General features: G+C 39.5%; 1 protein-coding gene across 6 annotated transcripts in view; it reads right to left on the bottom strand.

The window, feature by feature from the left end:
- Positions 1 to 737: 737 nt before the first annotated feature.
- The window catches only part of SLF1 (SMC5-SMC6 complex localization factor 1), a 33424-nt gene continuing 10884 nt past the window's right edge, over positions 738 to 23277 (bottom strand). For all 6 annotated transcript variants that reach the window (XM_082191359.1, XM_082191356.1, XM_082191360.1 and 3 more), the window contains 12 exons: positions 22617 to 22670; positions 20331 to 20483; positions 18135 to 18301; positions 15468 to 15605; positions 14470 to 14629; positions 12070 to 12217; positions 10667 to 10812; positions 9504 to 9667; positions 8864 to 8997; positions 6865 to 6957; positions 6078 to 6260; positions 738 to 2009 (listed from right to left, as the gene is read on the bottom strand). In XM_082191359.1, the coding sequence (XP_082047485.1) occupies positions 1516 to 2009; positions 6078 to 6260; positions 6865 to 6957; positions 8864 to 8997; positions 9504 to 9667; positions 10667 to 10812; positions 12070 to 12217; positions 14470 to 14629; positions 15468 to 15605; positions 18135 to 18301; positions 20331 to 20483; positions 22617 to 22670 (2034 nt within the window). In that variant the 3' untranslated portion in view covers positions 738 to 1515. The remainder of the gene's footprint in view (positions 2010 to 6077; positions 6261 to 6864; positions 6958 to 8863; positions 8998 to 9503; positions 9668 to 10666; positions 10813 to 12069; positions 12218 to 14469; positions 14630 to 15467; positions 15606 to 18134; positions 18302 to 20330; positions 20484 to 22616; positions 22671 to 23277) is intronic.

Here is a 23277-nt window from a genome sequence, read left to right as displayed (position 1 = left end):
TTTTTAGAGTTGGGACAAGTGATGATGTGCTCAGCTTCTACACTTGGGTTTCGCATGGGCATATTTAGAAACTGAGTACATCTACTCTCCAAGGAGTTCAAGGCCCTGTGCCATTTAAGTCTCACAACAGCTCCGCGAGGTATGTTAGGCTAAGATCTCGTAACTGAACGAAGAGCACCCAGTGAGCTTCATGACAGATTTCAAAGCCAGGCCTCTTCAGTCCTAGTCCAACACTACCACACCAGTCCCACTTAACTTGCAAAGTGCTGCTTTAGCCTAAGGTGCTCCTGAATTTTGTTTCAAATCAGCATTGGATTTTTTTAAATACTTTTTTTTCAAATTACAAAATGTTTGTTTAATGAACATACATAATAATGAAGCTATGCTTCAACCATTTTAATTTATTGAATGGTTTTTGGTTCCAAATTACATTTATAAAGCTTTAATAAGAGTCCAGTCTTAGGGCATGTTTTATGGAAGCTTCAACTTCCCCTAGATACTGTTGCCTCCTACACAAGATAATTAACATGCCCTACCTTTTAGAGTGGCCTTAAATCTTCCATATTCCCCCACACCACCCAAGGTGGGCTGCCTCATAATTTGAGAATGACAGTATTAGGATCAAGAACATCTTTATTCATTCTCAAATAAATTGTGAATGCAGTGTGTGATTGTGGTAGTATATTGCCTCCTAAAAGTAAATGAACCAAGTATACAGTACTCTATTCAAATATTGATCACATTACAAAAACAATTTTATTAACAAAAATATTATACAGGATTAGTGATTGCAGACAACAAAATGAGGTAGCCAACAAAATGAAGTGTTGCTTGATAGGATGAAGTAAAAGGATCCCCTGAGTTGGTGCCATAATCGTTGCTGGAGCTCACCCCCCTCCCTCATTTCACAGCTGGTGGGAAACCAGTTTCCCAGGATGGGAATGTGCTGTAGTGCCCAAGTAAGAAGCATCCACTTCCTGTTTCCTATGACGACTGAGCCTGGAGAGTAGTTTGTTTACAAACTAGCTGGTGAGGACAAGCCAGCATGTGAGAAAACAGTTTGCTTAATTAATAAGTGTGAACAAGATAGGATCAAGTAAGTTTCCCAAGTTCAAACAGCATAAGGGAAAATGTGGTTAGTGCAAAACTGGGAACAGAGGATTCTGGTTTTCTCTTATGGGAAAGGAAAGTGTGCAAACCTGATATTCTGTACAGCTTGTTCGCATTGTAGTAGGAAGCCAGTTTTGTGTTACGGCTAAATCAGGCAAATACAGTCTTAGTCCCTTGTGGGGATCAGTAGTTCAACCAGGCAAGGGTATTATGCTTATATGTTGAAGATGATAAACATGTTAGACCAGGATCAATGAGGTACCAGATGCTGCCAAGACAACAACTCCCATCATCTCTTATCATTGGTCAAGCTGGATGGAGCTGATGGGAGCTGGAGTCCAAGGACACATTAGCTACCCCAGTGTTAAGACTATCAGCTTTTGGCAAGCAGTCCTAGTTTGGAAGCTAGTTGGCCAAATAACAGTTAGACATTTGGATTTCCACTGAAATTTGCTGTAGTGTTGCTGCAAAAGCTTGCTGCTGTTCACCTGTGCCCTTTTTAAGCTCCTCAATCATCTTCTGAAGATACACTGGGAGATGTCGAAATGTTTCAAGCTCTCTAAAATAAAGATCTAGGAACCAATGGCTAGAGCTAGCATTAAACTTGCAACAATCAGATGTCATCAGCAACGGTTTGGAGCAGGCTAGCTTTTTAAAGGCTACAGAAAAAGGCTTAAATAGCTTATATACAGAACAAAAGTTTAGTAACATCTTGCAATATAAGACCGTCCAAAATTCTGTCTGTGTTTTATGAAAATTGCTTTCCACTTGTGCATGGAATTCCTCAACTTTCTCTTCTGGATTAACAAGATGCAAAAGTTGCTGCTTAGTTGTTTCACACTTTATGATATCCAGTGGCAGGTTCCCCTCAGAATCTTTCTGCTGTAGCAATACTGGTCCTGCAGAAGAAACAAAACATTAAATAGGAAATAGCTTATTTAGCGCAGCTAAACAACTGGCTGTTTTTCAGTATCTGCAGTTTTGTCTGCAGCATCTAAAGCTTTTTGACTAACAAATCACATTTTAATTCCCAAACGAATTAGAATTGTTAAGCCTCTTTCAGGCGTATACTATGTGCCTTAAAGATTATGGGGTGAAATGCCCTGCTAAGACCTTTGCTCCTCACCCTCATAGTCATGTGGTGAGTCAGTCAAAGGCTGGATGTTCTAGAACACTGGATCCAAATTCGCTAAGTACTGCAGATCCCTGTTTTTCAAAACCCCAAGCCATGGACCCTCTGGTTTTGAAAAGTTGTATATCTCTAAGGTAGTTTTTGTTATGTGAATGGTGCCACAAACCCTTGGGGGTCCGGAGACCACCAACTGGCAACCACTGTTCTAGAGCAAAAGCTACTTCCTGATCTCATCAGTGTACTACAGATTTCTTTTTGTTAACATAGCCAGATGATTCAAGTTCTTTGTATATGTATCATGCTTCAGTATATTTAAAGAAATTAGTGATACCTATTAAAATACAGGTTTACAAAATGTGTTTTGCAAGACACACAAAATAGATGATACTGATAGATGAAGATGATAAAAAAGAAATGAGGGAGCAAACTTTGGGGTACACAAATATAAAATGGGGACTGCTGCCATCCATGGTGACAAATTTACCGTATTTCACAATGTTTATATACTGATAGATTGTAATAAAAACTCAAAGTGGTTTACAAATCACAGTAACATTCAATTAAGTTGAGCGCATGGGCAGAAGGCTGTGCCAGCAGCTGAGTTACGTAGCATTTCACATGTCTCAGCCACATGTATAAAGAATCCTAGCCTTGTTCATACATTTAGGGGGAATTCCTTATGTATGGCAGATAGCATTCAGTATGAGCCAGGCCTTCTATGTGAATGCCAAAGGATGGTAGTTGGTGGCATTTCTCTGCCTTCAAAACGTGGGAGAAAGGTCTACAAGTCAGCAGGATCACTACTATTTTGGAGAAAGAAAAATGCCACCCACTAACTTTCTTTGAGCATTCACATGGAGAACCCAACTCAAACTCAAAGGAAGGCCTTCCTGCTCCTCTGTCACACTATTTCAGCACTCCCTTGACAAGTCAAGGTATGAACTGGAGTTTGGAACATATTTTTAAGTTTAAACAGTGGCACAATAAGAAACAGCAGATTAGATATGCTAAAAATATAGTTTCCTGTTACTTTCCCTAAGACCTATAAAATTAGAAGAAAAGGCTATATAGCTTGCTTACATAAAGCATTTTTTACATGCACCAAAAGCAACAAACTATTAGCATATGCTGTTTATCAGGAGGGAGTATGTGCCATTGCACTGAATGCCCTCTAGACAAACAGCCTTGGCTGTCAGATGAACCTTGGGCTGTGTGGTTCCACCAGAAGTAACTCTTCCTTAGTGGCTGAATAGGACAGAATGCAAGAATGCAGCTTCTCAAATAACCAGGGCTTAAGTTTTTATTCCATAAACCCCCTAAACATTCACAGAGTCAAATGTGTCTGCATCTAGCAAGCACACACAGAGAAAAGCATGCCTAGATTCACCCACGTTTTGGCCTATAAGCGGTATATAAATTAATAATAATAAATAATAACGGTTTCCGGGATGGTGTCTGTATACAGAGAAGACTGCTGTGCACAGTTTAAATGCCCAAGCCTGTATCTAACACCCAAGCCTATGAGTGCAGCACTCATCACCTGCTTGGCAGACAGGTCAGAGGGATTTAATGATCTTGCTTCTACCTAACAGGTCATCAGTACTGACACTGTTTCTTAGATTGGCGGACTTTTTATGTGTAGCAATGTGGTCTGAGCTTGCAGCTGCTGCTACTAGAGTGATAGATCAGCTGCAGCCTTTTAAAAAAATAAAATAAAATAAATTAACCAACAATTCAACTACCATAGATTACAGGTTGCACAGAGTTTTTCGTCATGAAGAAACTGCAATGTACTTAACTGAAATGCTTTAATGTGCAGGGGGAAATGGTATGTTAAAGTGACATATGGATCTGGGTGTGGGGTGGGGAGAGAAGAGCAGCCTACTTTTGTGAAAGGTAAACTGCAAGACCAGGAATAATATAATAATAATAATAATAATAATAATAATAATAATAATAATAATAATAATAATAATAGTTATTATTTGTACCGTGTCCATCTGACTGGGTTGCCCCAGCCACACTGGGCAGCTGCCAGCATATACAAAAAACATAATAAAACCTTAAACATTAAAAACTTCCCTATATAGGGCTGTCTTCCAATGTTTTCTAAAGGTTGCATAGTTACTTATCTCCTTGACATCTGATGGGAGGGCGAATCCAGGAAAACCTGGATTCAAATTCCCACTCAGCCTTAGTGCTCAGTAGGAGACGTGGGCCAGTTGCTATTTCCCAGCCTACCCTACCTCAGAGGACTGTTGGGAAAATAAAAAGAGGAGAAACATGGATGCCCCCCTTGAGCTCTTTAGGAAAAAGATGGTATAACACATCAATAAAATTAACAGGTTGTGTGCCTACAGAGAGAGGGCCATGCACACAAGAGCAATATTTTAATTTTCAAATGTAGATATTGCATCATAGTGTAGATTAAAAAAAAACCCCAAAGCTAAAAAGGATGGCTTATGGCTGAGGCACGTGCCAAAGGACTCTATAAAGTTTAGTTACCAACAATTAGCAATTGTATACTGAATGTGCAGCCTAGTTCCTGCCATGCGTCTGTCAAACTGCTTGACAGGCGAAGGCCTGGCATGTGACAGGCAAGATAACTCTGCACACACCGTCTGCACCGTTGCAAGAGGACCTTGATGAATGAAAGTGCAAGCAGATCTTCTCCCCTAGGACACGGGGATCATCCGCTGCCCATTCTTCACAGACACCCAGGAAAAATGCACATCTGTCAGTGTAATGCCACGTTCTATTGAAGACTTGGGCTTTCGGTAATATTGGCTCTTGCATCACTTAGACCGATTGAAGTGAGGCCAGGTATTGGCTTGGCGTGTCAGTCGCATGGTGCAGTAGATAAATAAAACACCTGGGAGACAGCATTAAGGTTCAGCACAAGCACACAGAGGGAGAAGAGCAAGGGATGTATTGATTGTGAAAGAATGTCAGCCAGAGACAAAGAAAATAGCCTTTAGGGGGCAGGAGAAGACTGCAAATGCACAGAGGTCTTATAAAACAGACTAACCAGTATAATGTTTGTGTTTCTGGCTGAGTTTAGCTAAAAGCTATCTAAGTACAGAACATTATTTTGCACTCCACACAGCAGAATTGGTATAGCCATAACAAATCTGAAAACATGAAATATGTGAAATTAAACTGACATGCAGAGTAGTGGTATGAGCTACATAAACTCTGTGTTTATATATGGCACACACAAACGCTCTAAAATATATATACTTTCTCTCCTTTGAAGATGAGTACTTTGTGAGAGGAAAACATCTCATGGAGGGTATACACAAAATGTTGTAATTTTTGAACTGCTTTAAGTGGGGTTTTTTTAAAAAAATGCAAAATTCTAAAGTAAGCTATTTCTAACCCTTTCCCTTCCATTTTTTAAAAACCTAGACTTTTCAAAAGCAGAATTATCAGCCTAAATGTTTGGATAACCATAAATATAAACAGAAACACAATGAAATTAAGCAGCACAAAGCAGTTAAGCTAACCACTTCTGCAGTACATTGTAAAAATTAATTTAAAATCCAGATTTTGTGAAAAATGCCTGGTAGGCATGCAGTCCACATCACTGCTTGTTCATACAGCTTTTACAAAAAATCTGCAATTCAGCAAATGTGAGAAAGCAGCCAAAGTTATGGTCTTACTGAAATAATTTAACTGACAAGATGAATGAGTATAAATATGGCATGATGCACATCAATATTTATGAAAACCTCTAGCTTTCAAAAATCACATCAAGAACACCCTCAAATTTTAATACTCTGCAGTTTTTACAGATTCAAATTTCTCTAAGCTTATTTAACACAAACACACTCACCCCCGTGCTGAAGTAGAAGCTTAGCAATTTCTACATGTCCATTTCTCAGGGCATCATGCAAGGGAGTCACCCCATCCACTTGGCTGAACAGGTTTACCTCTGGACAATGTTGCAAAATTTCACGGACACACAGAGTGTTTCCATGGTTACAAGCTTCATGCAAAGGCGTCCAGCCAGCATAGTCTGAATTACAAATCAAGGGAAGTTTGAGAAAACAGTAAAATTAGTAGCAGGATGTTCATAATATTGTCGTTCAGATTCCGTTTACCCTTTCCCCCCCTCTAACTAGTGCTATGACAAATATTTTGAAAAATCAATATGCTAATTCTGTATTATACTTTTAAAATGAAATGAGGCAAAGATCTACTTCAGTGTCATTCTACAATGAAGCTGTTTCTTTTTTTCTGCAAAGCATCGTATTTGTTATTGCTAAAGTAAGAACAAGGCATCTGCAGTCAAAACCACACACTGGCCCTGGTCTGTTCAGACCAGAATTTCACATAAAAATCTTGACTATAAAGCCATTCACAGCTTTTATTCTCCTATCTATAAAAAGGCCAGAAATGAATTATTTTAAACCACGACTGTGCTTTAATAGAAAAACCATGCAGACAATTAAGTGCAATCAATAAGCTTTAGCCGCAAAACTACCCATAAAATCTTTGCTTTAATTCATAATCCCGAAGCAGGAAAACAAGGAATGAAAAGAACTCTGCGAACACACAAGTATCACAGCTATTTGGGAGGCTTAATGTGTTTGTTCAGGGAAGAAAATAAAACTACTTACCTTTAACGTTAATATCTATTCCTGGAAGAGAGAGAAGATGAATCAATCTCTCCACATTGTTCCTTTTGCAAGCAGTATGCAGGGCAGTCTCTCCTAGCAAACAGAATTAATAGATTATACCAGTCTAGGCAAAATGGCAACTGAAGAAAATAATCAAAGCGCAGGAACTAGGAGATCTGGCTACACGCCAGAGCACTCAGTAATGAATAAGATTTCCCTTTGTCCTGTTTAAATACCTTTTAAGAAAACTCAAAAAGCCCACAGAGCTTCTGTTCCATCAGAGATCCAGCAATGGAACTGCACTGCTAAAGGGTTAACACAGGAATTATCTCTCCCTCTCCCCCACCCACCCGTTCAAGCTGTAAAGCTTCAACCACATTATAAAAGCACCGAATGATCACAGAACACCAAAAATGCTTGGTTTTGAAGCAATAAAAGTTTAGAGCGCAGTTGCCCTCCCTTAAATTTATTCATGAACCTACATTAAGTGTATGGTTCTTTTTACACAGCGTTTGTAGCTTAATTCAAATGAATGTTTCTGGCTAAGCACGAGTGCCTCTACACACTCAAGTATAATTCAGAACTTCAAATCCGTTAACAGATGGTTTGCTGTTTCTCAATAGGCTGTCTGGCTTGCCTACAGTACCAGAGAGAAAAGGGGGGGGGTGGAGGAGGGAGAGGGAGAGAAGCAGTCTTAAGAAGAGGGAACACACACACACACACACACACACACACACACACACACACACACATTTAGACCCAGGAAAGAAGAGAGAAGGAAGACAGTGAAGACTGACTGCAGTTTACAGGTAGTGGCTCATTTAACGAAGGCAGGCTGTAAAATTCTGATATTTGTTTACGTTTTTGTCCACTGATTATACTGGAACAAGAGTTGACAAAAAACACGTTTCCAAGTGAATGATGACATTTACCCAAATGAGAACATTCTGCCCTCCCCATCCCCACATTTGCTCAATGGGACTGGGTCAGTAAATTTCCTTATTTATATTCAACAGGATATTATTCTTATGCAGAATGTCTGGTTGTTCGTTGTGGGCAACAATCAAGTCTATCTTTCCCAATGTGTCATATTTTAGCCACTTCTTTTAAGAGTAATTATATATCAGTTTGTCTTACCACTCCAATAGTATACCAGTAGGGGGGAAATCAGATAATTTTTTTATCAGTGCATTTGCTGATAGAGACTTTGGTATAGGGTGGGCATAAAATTTAAATCCAAGCAAAATGAGGGTTCTGCTGTTTTTGGCTCTACCAATAGCTTAGCATATGGTTCTAAAATATCCCTTCTGATATCCATTACTGTTATACTTCGGAGCACTTTGAATGGCAATAACTATATATGTCTGGGTTAAATTCATATTAAAAATATTTCCAGAAATTGATTTAAGACAGATACAAGCATGTAAGTACATTTTATTACATTTGTGTATTGAATAGAGCCTATGTAAACTACTGTACTGTGCTATTTAAAACTCAAGTGCTTGGGTTCTAGTGTAGTTAAAACTAAAATCCAAATGCATTTCATAGCTTGGGCTCGATGCCTAGAAGAAAACAGTCCATATGCTTAATGGGGCTATGTAATTCAGCATACACTTCGGTCTTTGTTTGCAAAACGTCTAGGACGGAAAGAGATGAAGACTGAATTAGACTTTCAAATCAGAGGACGATGCTGATTCTTACAAGCACAGGTTGAGGTGGATTAGTGAAATAAGGCTATGACTGGGATGGACTCATTTTAGGATGCATTCTCAATTTACAACTCAAGAGAAAATTGTGTGTGTCTGTTTGACTGATTAAAACAAGCAGACAATCATATCCCCAACTTTTTAAAAAGGGCATTGCATAACAAATAGCACAAGAAAGCCATGTTTGACTTGTGGCAATAATGAGATACCACTCCATCTTCACTGGGACCAAATGTGGAACTACGGATTGCAAACTTGTGAAGTACTAAGCACAAGTTAGGAAATCACAGTACCTTTAAGGTTAACCTTGTTAACAGTCCCCTGCTTCCCTGAAAAATGATGATTATCTTTGCTGCGCATCATCTCAACTTCAGCTTTGTTTCCCAATTTCTTTTGAACACAAGCAGAGTTACCAGTGCCTTGTATACTAAAAGCAAGAAATGGTAAAAGTACATTAAAAGACTGAACTTTATTTACATTTAAAAAACCAACAACACTCCACTTGTTCAGAAGTAACAAGTGTTCTCGCAGACAGATACATCTACATGCTTTCATATTTTGAAATTTAAGTCACTGTAGTTTTGAAACATTCCATACAGTATGTGCTTGTAATAAACCCACCAATCATTCAATATACAGGGCTTAAGCTCACTCTAAAAACATTATTTCTTGAATACTTCTATTTCTCCTGGGAAGCAATTTACATTAATAGTGGGAAAGTATGTATAGTCTGTGAAGTCTACATATATGCAGGGAAAGGGAAAAAAAACCCTCACCATTCCCAGATGTGTTACAGGATTAAAACCGAGCTTTCTGCCAGTCACAGTAATTTGCAGACAACAACACAGGTCACATAAAGTTCAAGAAATGTGTCAGGTCAGAAGCTGTCCCCCAAAGCAGAATAAAACCGGTGATGTTATAGGTATTACTTACGGTACATCAGGCAGCACTTCGGCTTGGTTCTGCTTATCACCATTTAGCATCAGTAATGCCCTCTGAGACTTAGGGCAAGGCCATTGCCCTATTTTCCTTTTCTTTGCTTTGTGTATCCTTGGCTCACACAGCCCAACTTGTAAAGCAGGGAGATAGGAACAAACCTGTTGCAAGAGTCAAACTTTAGTCCAGCTGTGTTAAATATGACATTAACACACATCTGGTAATTAGCAACTCAAACAGTTCCCTCCAGATCTTTATTGCATTTAAAGCTTATCTTCCAGATTATCATACCTAGGCTTCACAAAAGCCTTTTAAAGTAAAGCTTATGGTGTGAAACTCTTAAGGACCCATATAGTTTCTCACACCCCTATGCAGGTTATGTTGTTAGGGTGCTGCTGGGAACTTGACTTGCTCTTCTCACACATATTTTGGCTTTTGAGTGGTTTGCTGTATTGTGGGCTACTGTGCTTTAGGGTTCAAGGACATGCTGGAAAGTAGCATCCATGTGTTGGAATTGGGGAAAATATGCTGCACTACAGCAGAAGGCAATTTGCCATGGGGAATGAGAGTAAGATGCACCGGGCTGGATCCAATGTTGCACCAGCGAAGTCTAGTTTGTAATGTTTACCATTAAGTCCTGCAACACTAGTACCCAATTTCTGTTGATTGGAATGAAGCAAAAATTCACAACAGCAACAGATGAAATATAGATATGTATACAATTAGGGGGACAGGAAGAGAGGTTGAAGCAAGACAGTTAGGGGTATCCTGACATTGAGAAACAGAGGAGCCAGAAGGAAAACTTGCGAAGTGGTTTCTAAAGAGTCCTTTAGAACCCTCCCCCAATCCCAGAACAATACCAGCTGTCTAGTTGCTATCATGGTTTGATACCTGACATCATGGTTGGAATAGCTCAAACATCAGTTTCCCAGTTCAGTTGCCACAAGAAAATTGGTTTAACAAACCAGTAAGCATTGAGTTAATGTGTATGAGAGGGAGGGATGAGGAAAGAAGGTCAGAGAGGGGGATGAAGCATGCAGGCACATAGTTAATTCCTGGTGCAAAAATGAATGGTTTATTGGACCAAGATCATTGCATTTGATCTAGGCCAGAATGTTTTTGCATTAAGAAATATATTACTTAGAACAAATGACACTTACCATTTTTTGGAGAGACAGCAATTCAGTAGAAACAACAGCATTGGTTTGGAATGGCAAGTTTTTAAAAACTGCCTCTGCAACAAACATTTCAAGCCATAGAGATGTTATGGAAGAAATGAACGTTTTTAATTCCTGCGGTGAAAAATCTGAAGAAAAGGGAGACAGTAAGAAAGTGTTAGGGAGTACAGAGACTATTATTGCTGCATTTCTGTCCTTTAATTGCTATTCCTAAATTGTTAGAATTACTAAACCAGCTGTAGAATTGCTTGCGCAATTCTAGAAACAGAAAGATGCAGCACTCCCAACAGATAACTGCCCAGCTTCTAGAGAGGGAGAGCTACTTCTTTTGGTTCTTCTGTCAGACTATTCTTAGTGTCAAGCTTATCCTAATGTTCAATTGAAATCTACGCTCCTGTAAATTGAACCCAGGGAACCTAGTCTTCCCACCTGTGGCAGCAGAGAACTGGACATAGTACTCCAGATATCAAATTGATGAAAACACATTATGCAGTAGCTAAGAGGAACAGTTTGCAAAGCTGAAGTACTTAAAATATAAGGTAAATGCCATTTTAAAACAGTATGTAAAATCCATGCTTGCATGGATTTGGGGTTTTTTTAACGGAGAGATTTTTGTTCATGAAAGTTACATTACAAGAAATTTTAAAATCTGTACTAGGACAGAGATTTTATACTGCCAGCATGCTTGTGGATACCCAAACTTTACACTTTAGCAATCAGGCTCTAACATGAATTATATAACCTGTTTAGGTGAAATATATAATTAGTTGTTTACAGTAACTCCCTACACTAATACTCTTGGCAATGCAGATAGTGAATGCACAATTTTGTGTCCCCATTTGCAAAATGACAATGGAATATATGGAAGATTGCCTGTATAGCTCTGGGCACTCTCACGTCCTCTTCCACCAATTGCTTATGATTTACAAACATGAGGTGCTTGATTTATTTATGGAAACATCCTAATCATTATTATTACCATCAACATTCTTATTATTTATTATCTAGCAAACATGAATAAAAATTACACTTTCTATGCATAAGTAGTGCTGTAAGATTACAGTGCAGAACCAGAACCAGTGGCCTATAATAAAAAAAAGAGGCAAGGGAAGTAAGCTGGTAGTTAAAAATGCCAGCTAAAGTATTCTGATACGGGAAGAACACCAAGAGAGAGAGAGAGAGAGAGAGAGAGAGAGAGAGAGATAATGAAGACGAGACAAGGATAAATTCAGGTGTCACAGATGAGGAAGGCTTCACACATCGAGTTGGAATAAGTGATGAAATAAGCAGCCAAATATTCCAACTACAGTCTTCTGGTTCAGATACAGAGAACTGAAGAGTTTCTTCACTATGCATGTGTATGACAAAACATATTACAATCTTACCATTACATGAAATGGCAATATAAGATGCAAGATCAGCAGCTACAGGATGTAACATATTTTTGTCTATTAAGAACCCTGAAAGAATCCAGTATTCGACCACAACTCCCAAAATTCTATTCAACAGGTCAGCTACTTCATGCTTGATGATCTAGAAGAGAAGATCACCTTTAAAATCTCTCTTATTACTATATTTTTTCTTAACGTAGAAATTATAAAGTCTGTTTCATCCATTTTAAACTGCTCACACAAGTGGTCTACCCTATGAGCATCCAAGAAATTTACCAGGTCTTACTACAGTTTCCTTAATTATACCACAATCTTGCCAGACAATTATGACTTGTTTGTTCATGTGATTGGGAGCTAAATATTTAATCTTATTGATCACCAGTCTTTATCCACTAACATTCAAGAAGCACAATTTGCAGGTGCTTGGATTGATGCTTGGATGGAACAGATAATTGCTCTATTAAACATGCTGAGGCCCTGCTATCATGTGCTGCTAACTTCAACACCAGGATTGGACCAAGCAACTTACTCTTGAATTCAAATTCCCTCTGCTAAAATATTTCGAGGACAGACTACTCCCCTGGGGGAACTAAAATGAAGGCCAAATTAATTAACCCTGCTTATGTTTATTCCAATTAATATATTGTTTCGCCATTCTAATCCAAAATAAAACTACAGGCTGATACATAGGGAGAATTTACATTCTGCGTTTTGTTTGTGAGGCTCTAGTATAGTTGACTATATGGTAGCTTCTAGAATACCTTTCCAGTTAACCAGGTCTTCCATATAAGTATTAAAACAAATGACAATCACCATGCTTCCAGCAGTTGTCATAATTTAACTTTGCAATCCACAAAACCCACCTTTTGATTAAAAAAAAACCCATAAGAAACTGATTCAAATAATTAATTCTTGCATTTAAAACTAGATGGTTCTCTTCAGTGGTTTGACTCATGAGTACAGGCAACTCCTCACACGACTACTAACACGCATGCTGTTTTTGGTGCTCCCCCATCGTTCTGCCCGGACGCTGAGGTCCAGCGCCGAGGGCCTTCTGGCGGTTCCCTCACTGCGAGAGGCCAAGATACAGGGAACAAGGCAGAGGGCCTTCTCGGTAGTGGCGCCCGCCCTGTGGAACGCCCTCCCATCAGATGTCAAAGCGATAAACATCTACCTGACATTCAGAAGACATCTGAAGGCAGCCCTGTTCAGGGAAGTTTTTAATATGTGACATTTTAGTGTGTATCTCATCTTTGTTGGAAGCCGCCCAGAGTGGTTGGGGAAACCCAGCCAGATGGGCGGGGTACAAATAATAATTATTATTATTATTATTATTATTATTATTATTATGAAAGGGGGTGGGGCAGAACAGACTGGAAGGCGCTGACGCATGCAACAGCAGGGATTCCCCTGTATAGAAATTGTCAGAAGGGCACTGACTCTGATGCTACAGGAGCTCAGAGTTAAATAAGCTCCCATCAAGCTATTTCTAATTAAAGATTACAAAGTCTTGCTATGTTGAAATAAATAGCATAGTGTATGCCTCACTTAATCATGGCTCTGGGACATTTTGAACCTTGTCTTAGGCAACTGTTTTCCAGGAACCAAGCTCTCCATTTTGCATATTTTACTTGAAACCAGGGGGAACCCTTTTAGATCTATCTTTACCGACACAAAGGGTAAAGAGTCCATTACTTTGACAACATATTGGAGATTACAGAAACCTCTTATGATATAAGCTGTTAACCAAGATTTTCAGGTATCAGCTTTTCAGATACATCAGTTGTGAGAGAATTTATTTGCATTCATCAGAAGAAATTCACAATTCCAAAGATCCATTTTCACTAGGATTTTAAACAAATGTGAACCCATGGTTTCAAAACATACTTAAGATGACATTACTAATCAGAATAAAAAAATTCCTTCCAGTAGCACCTTAAAGACCAACTAAGTTAGTTCTTGGTATGAGCTTTCGTGTGCATGCACACTTCTTCAGATACCACACTTCTTCTTCAGATACTTCAGATATGCACACGAAAGCTCATACCAAGAACTAACTTAGTTGGTCTTTAAGGTGCTACTGGAAGGAATTTTTTTATTTTGACTATGGCAGACCAACACGGCTACCTATCTATTACTAATCAGTTAAGTGGCAGTGCCAACATAAAGGAGATATTCAGCTAAGTCATGCTCAGAGAAGACCCACTGAAATCAATAGACAATAACCTTTAACAATGATTAAGGCCATCTGGGGAACAACGCAAAAGTCTTGTTCTAGGGAGTAGGGAACATATACAGTCATGGAACATTATTAAGAGTCCTGGGAGAAAGCAGCAAAACACAAAAAGACATTATTGGGCTTTCTTTACTCTTCATAGTTGATAAATCACTCACATCATCTGTCTTGTACTTCTCTCTATAGGAATTTATGACCCAGTCTACTAGAATATTTATACGTTTTGTGAAAAGCACCGATTCACTTCCTAACCAGAATGTTTCCAGAAGAACAGTTTGTGGCATCACTTGTGCTTGCTGTGAATCTTCTTCACACAAACTGTAAAAGAAAAATAATTCCTAAATCTGTTTTTCTGTTTTGTTACAATGATTACATAACACACAGTATATCTTCTGTTAAAATCTGCAATTTAGGATGTTTTAAATTACAACAGAATTCAAACATTGATAGAAATGATGTCTCTAGCTACAATCCAGAGTGATATTCGGGCATGATGAAGTATATTGAACCCCCCCAAACTTGGGGGGGGGGGACAGTGGATAGAGTTGTATCTACCTAGGTTTTGCTCAGAGAAGACCCACTGAAATTCATAGCCTGAAGTTAGTTGTGCCCATAATTTCAACAGGTTTACTCTGAGTATGGCTAATCTTGGATACAGCCCATAGTAATGTTAATTTTAAAAATTTGAATTTTTGCACTTTAAGAACAAAGAACCATACCACCACATAAAGGAAGAGGTTACAAGTCTCAGGCTTTTTGCTGTTACAGTGTAATTTCCAGAATTGTCTCCAGTAAAATCTAAGTATTATGTGCACATTATGAAAAAAGGCTTTTAATCTAAGCCTAGACTAAGAAAAATCACAGAACTGCAATGTTAAACACTTACACACTTAAGCACGTGTGTGTGTGTGTGTGTGTGTGTGTGTGTGTGTGTGTGTGTAAATTAAAGAACTAATGTGTAAAAGTAATTTTTGAAAAAAGTTTAGAAACATATCTGGCCATTTACCTAGAATCAGAATAGCTTTCTTAAAAACTGACATAAAAGTACAGGAAAAGTAATCAAGTGGGTAGTACAATGTACTTTGGGCACAACTTGTTGGTAAGATACAAAAATGGGTTAGAAATTAAAAAGGTAAAAACATTCATTGAAACACACCTTCTTGTTAATGCTATTACTTCATCTTGGAACACATTCATAAGAAACATTAACAGTGTTTTGTGAAACATTCTTGCCTCATCTGTGGTTTCTGTAACAGGGACTGAATGACAAATATTACTGCAGTAAAGGCAAGACCTGGTGGGGAAAGCAAAAGCAATAGTTAAGAGTCAGATAAATCAGAATATTTTCTGATCTTCCTTTCTGTCCCCACAGCCCAAAGTTCACCAGCTCCACTAAGGTGCCTGTGAGCTCCACATAGTGCTAACCTTTTTTCAGCGCTGGGTGCCAGCAGAAGAACTGTGTTTCCATAAAGTATCTAGAAGGATGTTTACAGACTGCCTACAGGGATTGACAGATTGTTTTTACTTTAAAAGTGTTGCTATTTTATTTTCTATGCATTTGTTATTGTAACCCAACCTGCACTCTTCAGATAAAGGGCAGGATATTAAATTTTTAAAAAACCAATCAAATAAATACACAAATCCCCAGTCAAATAAGGAATTGTAAACAGAAAGTGTGCTTTGAGCCTGATTCCACTGCTTGGGCTATGCATATGGAGCTTGCAGACAGGAATGATGAAATCCTATTGATTGAGAAAACCAAGGGCAGGATTCTGCACTCTGTGCTCCCCTATTCTCTCCAAAGAGCTAATTGTCTGGCTTCCAGCTTTTTACAACAGTCTTCATATGTACAGACCATATATATGTATGTATATGCTTTGCTTGTAATATATCACTTTAATCGTTAGCTGTTTTAAATGCAAACATTCAAGTTCTGAGGACTTTACAATGAACTCAAGAAATTCCTGAACCTAAAGAAAAACAGTAAACTTGAAAGTTCTTCACTGCATTTACTGACTTGGATCCAGTCTTGCCTCAGGAATAAATCCACTACAGTATCTGGAAACTCCTATGGGCAAGAGCAATTTCCTGCAAGTCTTCATTCACCCTGCAGCACCTGAAAAAATTCTTGGGAGGGTTGGGAGATCCTCCAGAAGTGTACAGAGATGTTGCCAAAAACCACTTACTCTGGCTTCTGCACATGGGAATAACCAGTTAGCAGAGGAGTCTCCACTGGATCAAACTCCCCTCTGTGAATGGGAGAAAGACCTTCCTTTGGAGATAGAGATACCTAAATCCCATCCATCAATTGCTTTATCTTAATCTTGATGTTCCACATCCAGAATTACATTTCCATCAAGTTTTCCACCATTACTGTAGCTAGGCAGATGCCTCTGTGATGCTCACAAGCAGGGCATGGGGGATGATACAGCAATTCACGATTTATAACAGTTTATATACTTACTCATCTTTAATCTGACTACGTCACTTTTAAAGCCATCTAATCTAGCAGTCAACACACTGTGTGGCACTGCATTCCATAAACCAAAATTAATTATGCCTTGTGTAAAGTACTTTCTTTTATCTCTCCTGAATCCACTGCCAATCAACCTCATTGCATGACGCTGACTTCTAGTACTATGAAAGGAAGAAAACTTATCTCTGTTCACTTTCTCTGCACCATGCGTAATTTTAAAAACCTCAATCTTCCTTTAGTTCATATTTTTACTGAACTAAAAGGCTCAGAAAGCATAAGCCACTTTAGTCAAAAGTCAAATTAAAATCTTACAAATATGAAATATTTTTTACTTGAATATTTCAAGAGCTTTCTGAGCAACTGATTATACTTATGCTACACTGTAGTCCCATGGGCTTGAGAAGTACTACACCTGACAGAGTGGTTTGTGAATACATACAAAAAAATAGGGAAAATAAAAATCATGTGATGCATTTTTCAACCCAATTTTTCAAGGTTGAAAAATGCAGGATAAAACCTCATTGACTTGACATACACACTGATAATCTGCTGAACAATTCTGACACAGCACTCCAACTTAAATCTGTGGAACTTTGTGGAAGTGCTCTAATGAGGCATGCTTAAACCCCACTGAAATTAATAGCAAGTAAAATTGTCAATATCCAGACAGTTTTATTATCTGGATTGCACCTAAACTTTCCTACCCCCCTTAAAGTAAGATTACTTATTTATTACATCTATATATCACCTTTATCTTCCAAGGAGCTGAAGGTATTGTATACGGTTTGCCTCTTCCCCATTTCATCCTCACAACAACCCTCTGAGGTAGGTTAGACTAAGAGACGATAACTTGCCCAAGGTTGCCCAGTGAGCTTCATGACAGAGTGGGGATTTGAACCTTGGTGTCTCAGGTCATAGTCCAACACTCTAACCTGATTGTAAAAAACAACAACCCAAGCCACCTTCCTTCACTTTTCCCTAATATTGGGGTGAGTATACATGGTTAAGAAATAACATTGTACGTATTCCATGAGGAGTTACTTTTTTCATAGTCTATTGTAATTTCAGTGCCTCATTAAAAAGCATGTCGTTTATAAATCTTAGTTAACATTAACCATAGGTTTAGTATTATGAGCAAACTTGGATTCCCTCCATAACTATGGTTATGGAATATTTACCATGCACAAGCTATAGAGCTGCAAGTGAACAGCAGCTCTTGTGTCTCCTTTAATGGAGATCAAGGTTTAAATGATAATTTACTAGATGCATCAGCTTTAACTATGGTTTGTTAACCATACTGTAGTTTGTGCAAATCAGGCCAATGTAATTATTCCAGAGTGGTCTTACCTCACAAGCATCTCTAACAGAGGCCATGTTCCCCTCATGCAAACGGGACATTGAAGAACTTCCAGGTAGTATGTTAACATAGAAGGTGATTTCCAAGGAGGATCGTGTTGAAGAAGAGAATACATGATATGAAAGAACTGAACAGGAAGTGCAGGGTCTGAATTTCCCTGTAATCAAACATGAACACATCTCATTCTATCACTCTGTTCCAATCTTACACCTGTTGGCCCTGCCACTGAAATTAACTAGTTCGAGACAAATCAATGGTGTTTTAAAATACGTACCACCCTTCAACAATGTTTCCACACTATATCTATCTATCTATCTATCTATCTATCTATCTATCTATCTATCTATATCACTAAGCCATCTTTCTTTATTGGATCTGCCATTTAAGCAGCATTATAACCCACTTTTTTCTATCATGAAACTCAAAGTGGTGTATGTAGATTTCTCAGGTAATCTTTTACCATTAATCCCAAACCATTAAGAATAATTTACAGTTAAGGACCCCTGACCATTAGGTCCAGTCGTGACCGACTCTGGGGTTGCAGCGCTCATCTCACTTTATTGTCCGAGGGAGCCGGTGTACAGCTTCCGGGTCATGGGGCCAGCATGACTAAGCCGCTTCTGGCGAACCAGAGCAGCGCAAGGAAACGCCATTTACCTTCCCACCAGAGCGGTACCTATTTATCTACTTGAGCTTTGACGTGCTTTTGAACTGCTAGGTGGGCAGGAGCAGGGACTGAGCAACGGGAGCTCACCCCGTCGCGGGGATTCAAACCGCCAACCTTCTGATCAGCAAGTCCTAGGCTCTGTGGTTTAACCCAAAGTGCCACCTATGTCCCACAATTTACACTTACACAGTATGAATGAAGTGGGAATGAAGTGCTAGCTCTTTTCTACGTCGAAGACTGGCAGCCTAGAAACCTAGGAATACACCGTAGTGAAGGTCCTTAAATACAAAAGCTGCCTTATACCATTGGGTCCATCTAAGTCAATACTGTTGCCACTGACTGGCAGCAGCTCTAGGTGTGTCTGCCAGTTCTACCTGGAGATGCCAGGGATTGAACCAGGGATGCTCTGCATGTAAAGCATGTACTTTACCAGTGAGCTACATACATTTCACATAGGGCAATCAGAAATGCTCCAGACTTGCATGCATAACTAGGAAGAAGGGCTGCTGTTTCACTTGAGCTTGACACCCAGAGGTGGGTGGCTTGAGGGCTACCTAACAAATGCTGATTAGTTCTTCCCACATGGATATATATGGGACACGGGAGGTGCTGTGGTCTAAACCACTGAGCCTCTTGGGCTTGCCAATCAGAAGGCTTGCAGTCCGAATCCCCGCAACAGGGTGAGCTCCCGTTGCTCTGTCCCTGCTCCTGCCAACCTAGCAGTTTGAAAGCATGCCAGTGCAAGTAGATAAACAGGTACCACTGCGGCGGGAAGGTAAATGGCATTTCCATGTGCTCTGGTTTCCATCACGGTGTTCCGCTGCGCCAAAGGCGGTTTAGTCATGCTGGCCACATGGCCCAAAATGCTGTCTGTGGACAAACGCCATCTCCCTTGGCCTGAAGTGAGATGAGCGCTGCAACCCCATAGTCGCCTTTGACTGGAGTTAACTGTCCAGGGGTCCTTTACCTTTACATAGATATATGTCTGTCAGAAGTGACAGAGTTCAGTGGTACCTTGGGTTACAAACACCTTGGGTTACAAACACTTTGGGTTTGTACTAACTTTGCCCCAGGATGAGAACAGAAATCACACGTCGGCCGTGTGGCAGCAGCGGGAGGCCCCATTAGCAAAAGCGCACTTCAGGTTAAGAACGGTTTCGGGTTAAGAACAGACCTCCAGAACGAATTAAGTTACCGTATTTTTCCCCCTATAGGACACACTTTTCCCCCTCCAAAAATGAAGGGGAAATGTGTGTGTGTCCTATGGGGTGAATGCAGGCTTTCGCTGAAGCCTGGAGAGCAAGAGGGGTCGGTGCGCACTGGCCACTCTCGCTCTCCAGGATTCAGGAAGTTCTCTGCAAGCCTTGGGAGCCCACGGGAGTCAGTACTGTATTAAGCTAATTTTGAAGATGAGGTGCTGAAGGCACAGTTGGCTAAGGTAAGACAAGAGAAACCAGTGACCCGGCCACTCCTTCTTAGCCACTGCAATGTGTCAGTTCTCATAAGCTGCCATTCTCACCTGAAGTATGTGCTTTAATAGAGAGTGAACAAGTTTAGCAGGAGGAATCAGATCTTTTCCAGATAAAAATTCTGAGATTGCTATAGGAAATAAGTGGTCATCTACTAGTTCAAGTATATTGTTGGTTCCTCCAGAACAGCGAGTATTTTTTACCTAGGGAATGAAAGACTAAGAATTAAAAGATTAAGCACTGATCAGATACACATAAACATAAGTTAAGGCCGTTTAAAGAAACTCCTAAGTTTGTTGGTTAATCGATTAAACTGTATTTGCATATGAATTGAGGCAATTCTAAAGCACAAAGAAAGCCTTTATTTTTAGAGAATGCACAAAAGTGCCAAACTAGGTATAGTTTTAGAAGTCACATTTCCTCCAGTGTGGTAGAGAAAGAGAAAATAGTTATCCATAGTTTTTATAAGTATAGATGTATTAAAAATGATTGCTTTTAAACAGTCTGTTGCTTGATTAATTGGGACTCTTCTTTGGTCAATCAATTCTTTAAAAATTGATAAATCCAAGTTGAAACCCTAACACAAAGTCTTTACTTTAAAAAAAATAAATGTAAAAGAACAGCAAATTTTGTAACAAAAAATAAAATGCAAAAACAGACTGCCTGCTTGCATCCCCCAACCCCACTAAGCCACTTTGACAGTTGATGGGGCCGTGCCCCCTGTCAATCACCCAACATGCCTGGTGACAATTTTTTTCCCTTGTAGTGGGACAAGCTGAGAGATGGTAACGCCAAGCTTGCTTTTAACAGGAATCAGATGCACAGCCAATCCAGTGGGCTTGAGGTTATTGCTTATTACCATTGATAGGCACTGATAAGCCCACTAGAGTTTGACATGCTCTGTTTTGGGCAGGGGTCAACTGCACTACTAAGTTCCCCCAAAGCATAATCAAGGAGGGCACTTTTAAGGTTCCCGCATATCTACCTGCCCCACACCTGGCATCACATATCATGAGCATGCTTTGGGGGAAATGGTCTGATGGGCCAAACTGGGACCCCTGCCAGGCCTATTAGGCCTGTGAGCTGGAGGTTTTCCACCCCTGGCCTACTGGATTAACCCACTGGGAATAGCAACAATCCTTTACCAATGTCATACCCCAGGTCTATCCCAAGTATTCCTCTAAATACTTTCCATCCTCGCATCCACCATATTTGCTGTTTAACACAGGACAGTAAGAAATAAAAATGAAAGTACTTTTTTTTTTAGTTATTCGTTTAATTATGTTGTATTGCAGAACATCTATTATTAAACTTAATTTTCTTAAAGGGTGATGTACAGGTGGGTTTCAGGATTGCAATCTCCAAGGAATAAGTTGTTGGGAGGATCAGTGCATGACTCACTGGGGGCTTTCATAAAACAAAATTATAAATCTGGCATATACCTCACATCATTACTCTAGCTCACAGAGCTATCCCAAATCACAACTAGCTGCGTTCCAGATTTATAAATTGCATAACTCCCATCGTAAGCAAGAAGAGCAGCAAGTGCTGAATTACCATAAATTATACATTAAGCACTGGGATATCCCTTTGTGAATTTCAAAAGCTATAAAAGATAGATATGCTGTGCAGATATTTAAGCCTACCTAATTGCCCCATGCTGAGGACTCTGAAATGATCCAAAGGGTTGCTATGTAAAACATTTGTATGTGGCAATTTCTGTGGGCGTAGGATCTTTTAGTGTGAGCTCAGCTAATTCTCTGGATTGCAGACACTATCCAGCACACACAGATACGTTTAATTAAGGATGAAGTCGCATTCTACATTGGCAGCAAAGCTTGTCATTTGAACACAAGGGGTTGCAATTCTAAAAAGAACAGATTTCCCAGATGGGAACCTGGCGTGCACCCAGTCAATATTTGTAAGCAAGACATGGGGAAAAGGGGCGGAGAGTCCATAGCCATAACCTCCTTCAGGTTTGAATACTCATACATATGTGGGAGTATCAATAGCTGCAATAGAAAGACTGTTTGTTCTGCATGCATGCCAGTGCTTTTTAGGTGTTTTTTTCTATTGCCCTTGAAAGCTGCAGCATTTGAAGTAGAATAAAGAAAACATGCATGAATGTGCTATATATGTGTATGTTGAGCTGTGATAGACACACTATGAAGTCACCACCATTCGTAAGCTTTCCTCTCTCCTTACTTAGCATAATATTTAAAGGTAAAGGCAACATTTGTTGAAACCCAATCACTGGCAAGAAACTAAAACTATTCCAGCATCATCTTTTTCTTTCTCTCTCTCTCTCCCCTCACAGCCCAGTATCCATATCTTACCACATTTCTGCACTCAGTCATTTGGTCTATTTGAGTATATTTTCTTAGCATAGCCTGTAAATTAAAAGCAAATTATTGATTTAAAATAAGAATGTACGCTTACTCGAAATTTGTCAGTCATAGTGCATGGTAACAATACAAAGGAAATTGGTTGATCCTAAAGCTGTTTACTTGGAAGCTAGTTTCACCAAGTTCCGGAGTGATGACTGAGGTTTACAGTCATAGGTTCATAGGGGATAGTTACTGAGGCATTTTGTGAATATCGTAAGAGGTAGTGGCAGGCCTTATAGGGAACTGCTGCTGAGTAAGCACATGGGGTAAAGAAATGCCATTGGATACACGGAATAAGTTGGGAGGGTCCTCGGTATCAGCAGCATTTTGCAGTTCTTATGAGATTCACTATTCAGACAATGCCCTTTCCAAAATCATTACCAAGCTATGGGTAGAGAGTTACGGGTAAAACACAAAAAAGTAATCAAGTAAAATTTACCAGATGTTGGCAGACATATACACAAACAGCTGCCTGTGTCCCACAGCACAGAGCCAAACCCAGGTATTTAGACTGTATGCAATTGGATGCATATACTGAAAAAGTTTCCTCCATTCAATTTGAACAATTTCCCCCTATTGCAGTCACCCCCCCCCACCAATATAGCCCTAT

The sequence above is a fragment of the Podarcis vaucheri genome (assembly GCF_965113315.1).
Source record: "Podarcis vaucheri genome assembly, chromosome: 11".
Taxonomy (NCBI): Eukaryota; Metazoa; Chordata; class Lepidosauria; order Squamata; family Lacertidae; genus Podarcis; species Podarcis vaucheri.
This window is presented reverse-complemented; position numbering and strand designations above follow the sequence as displayed.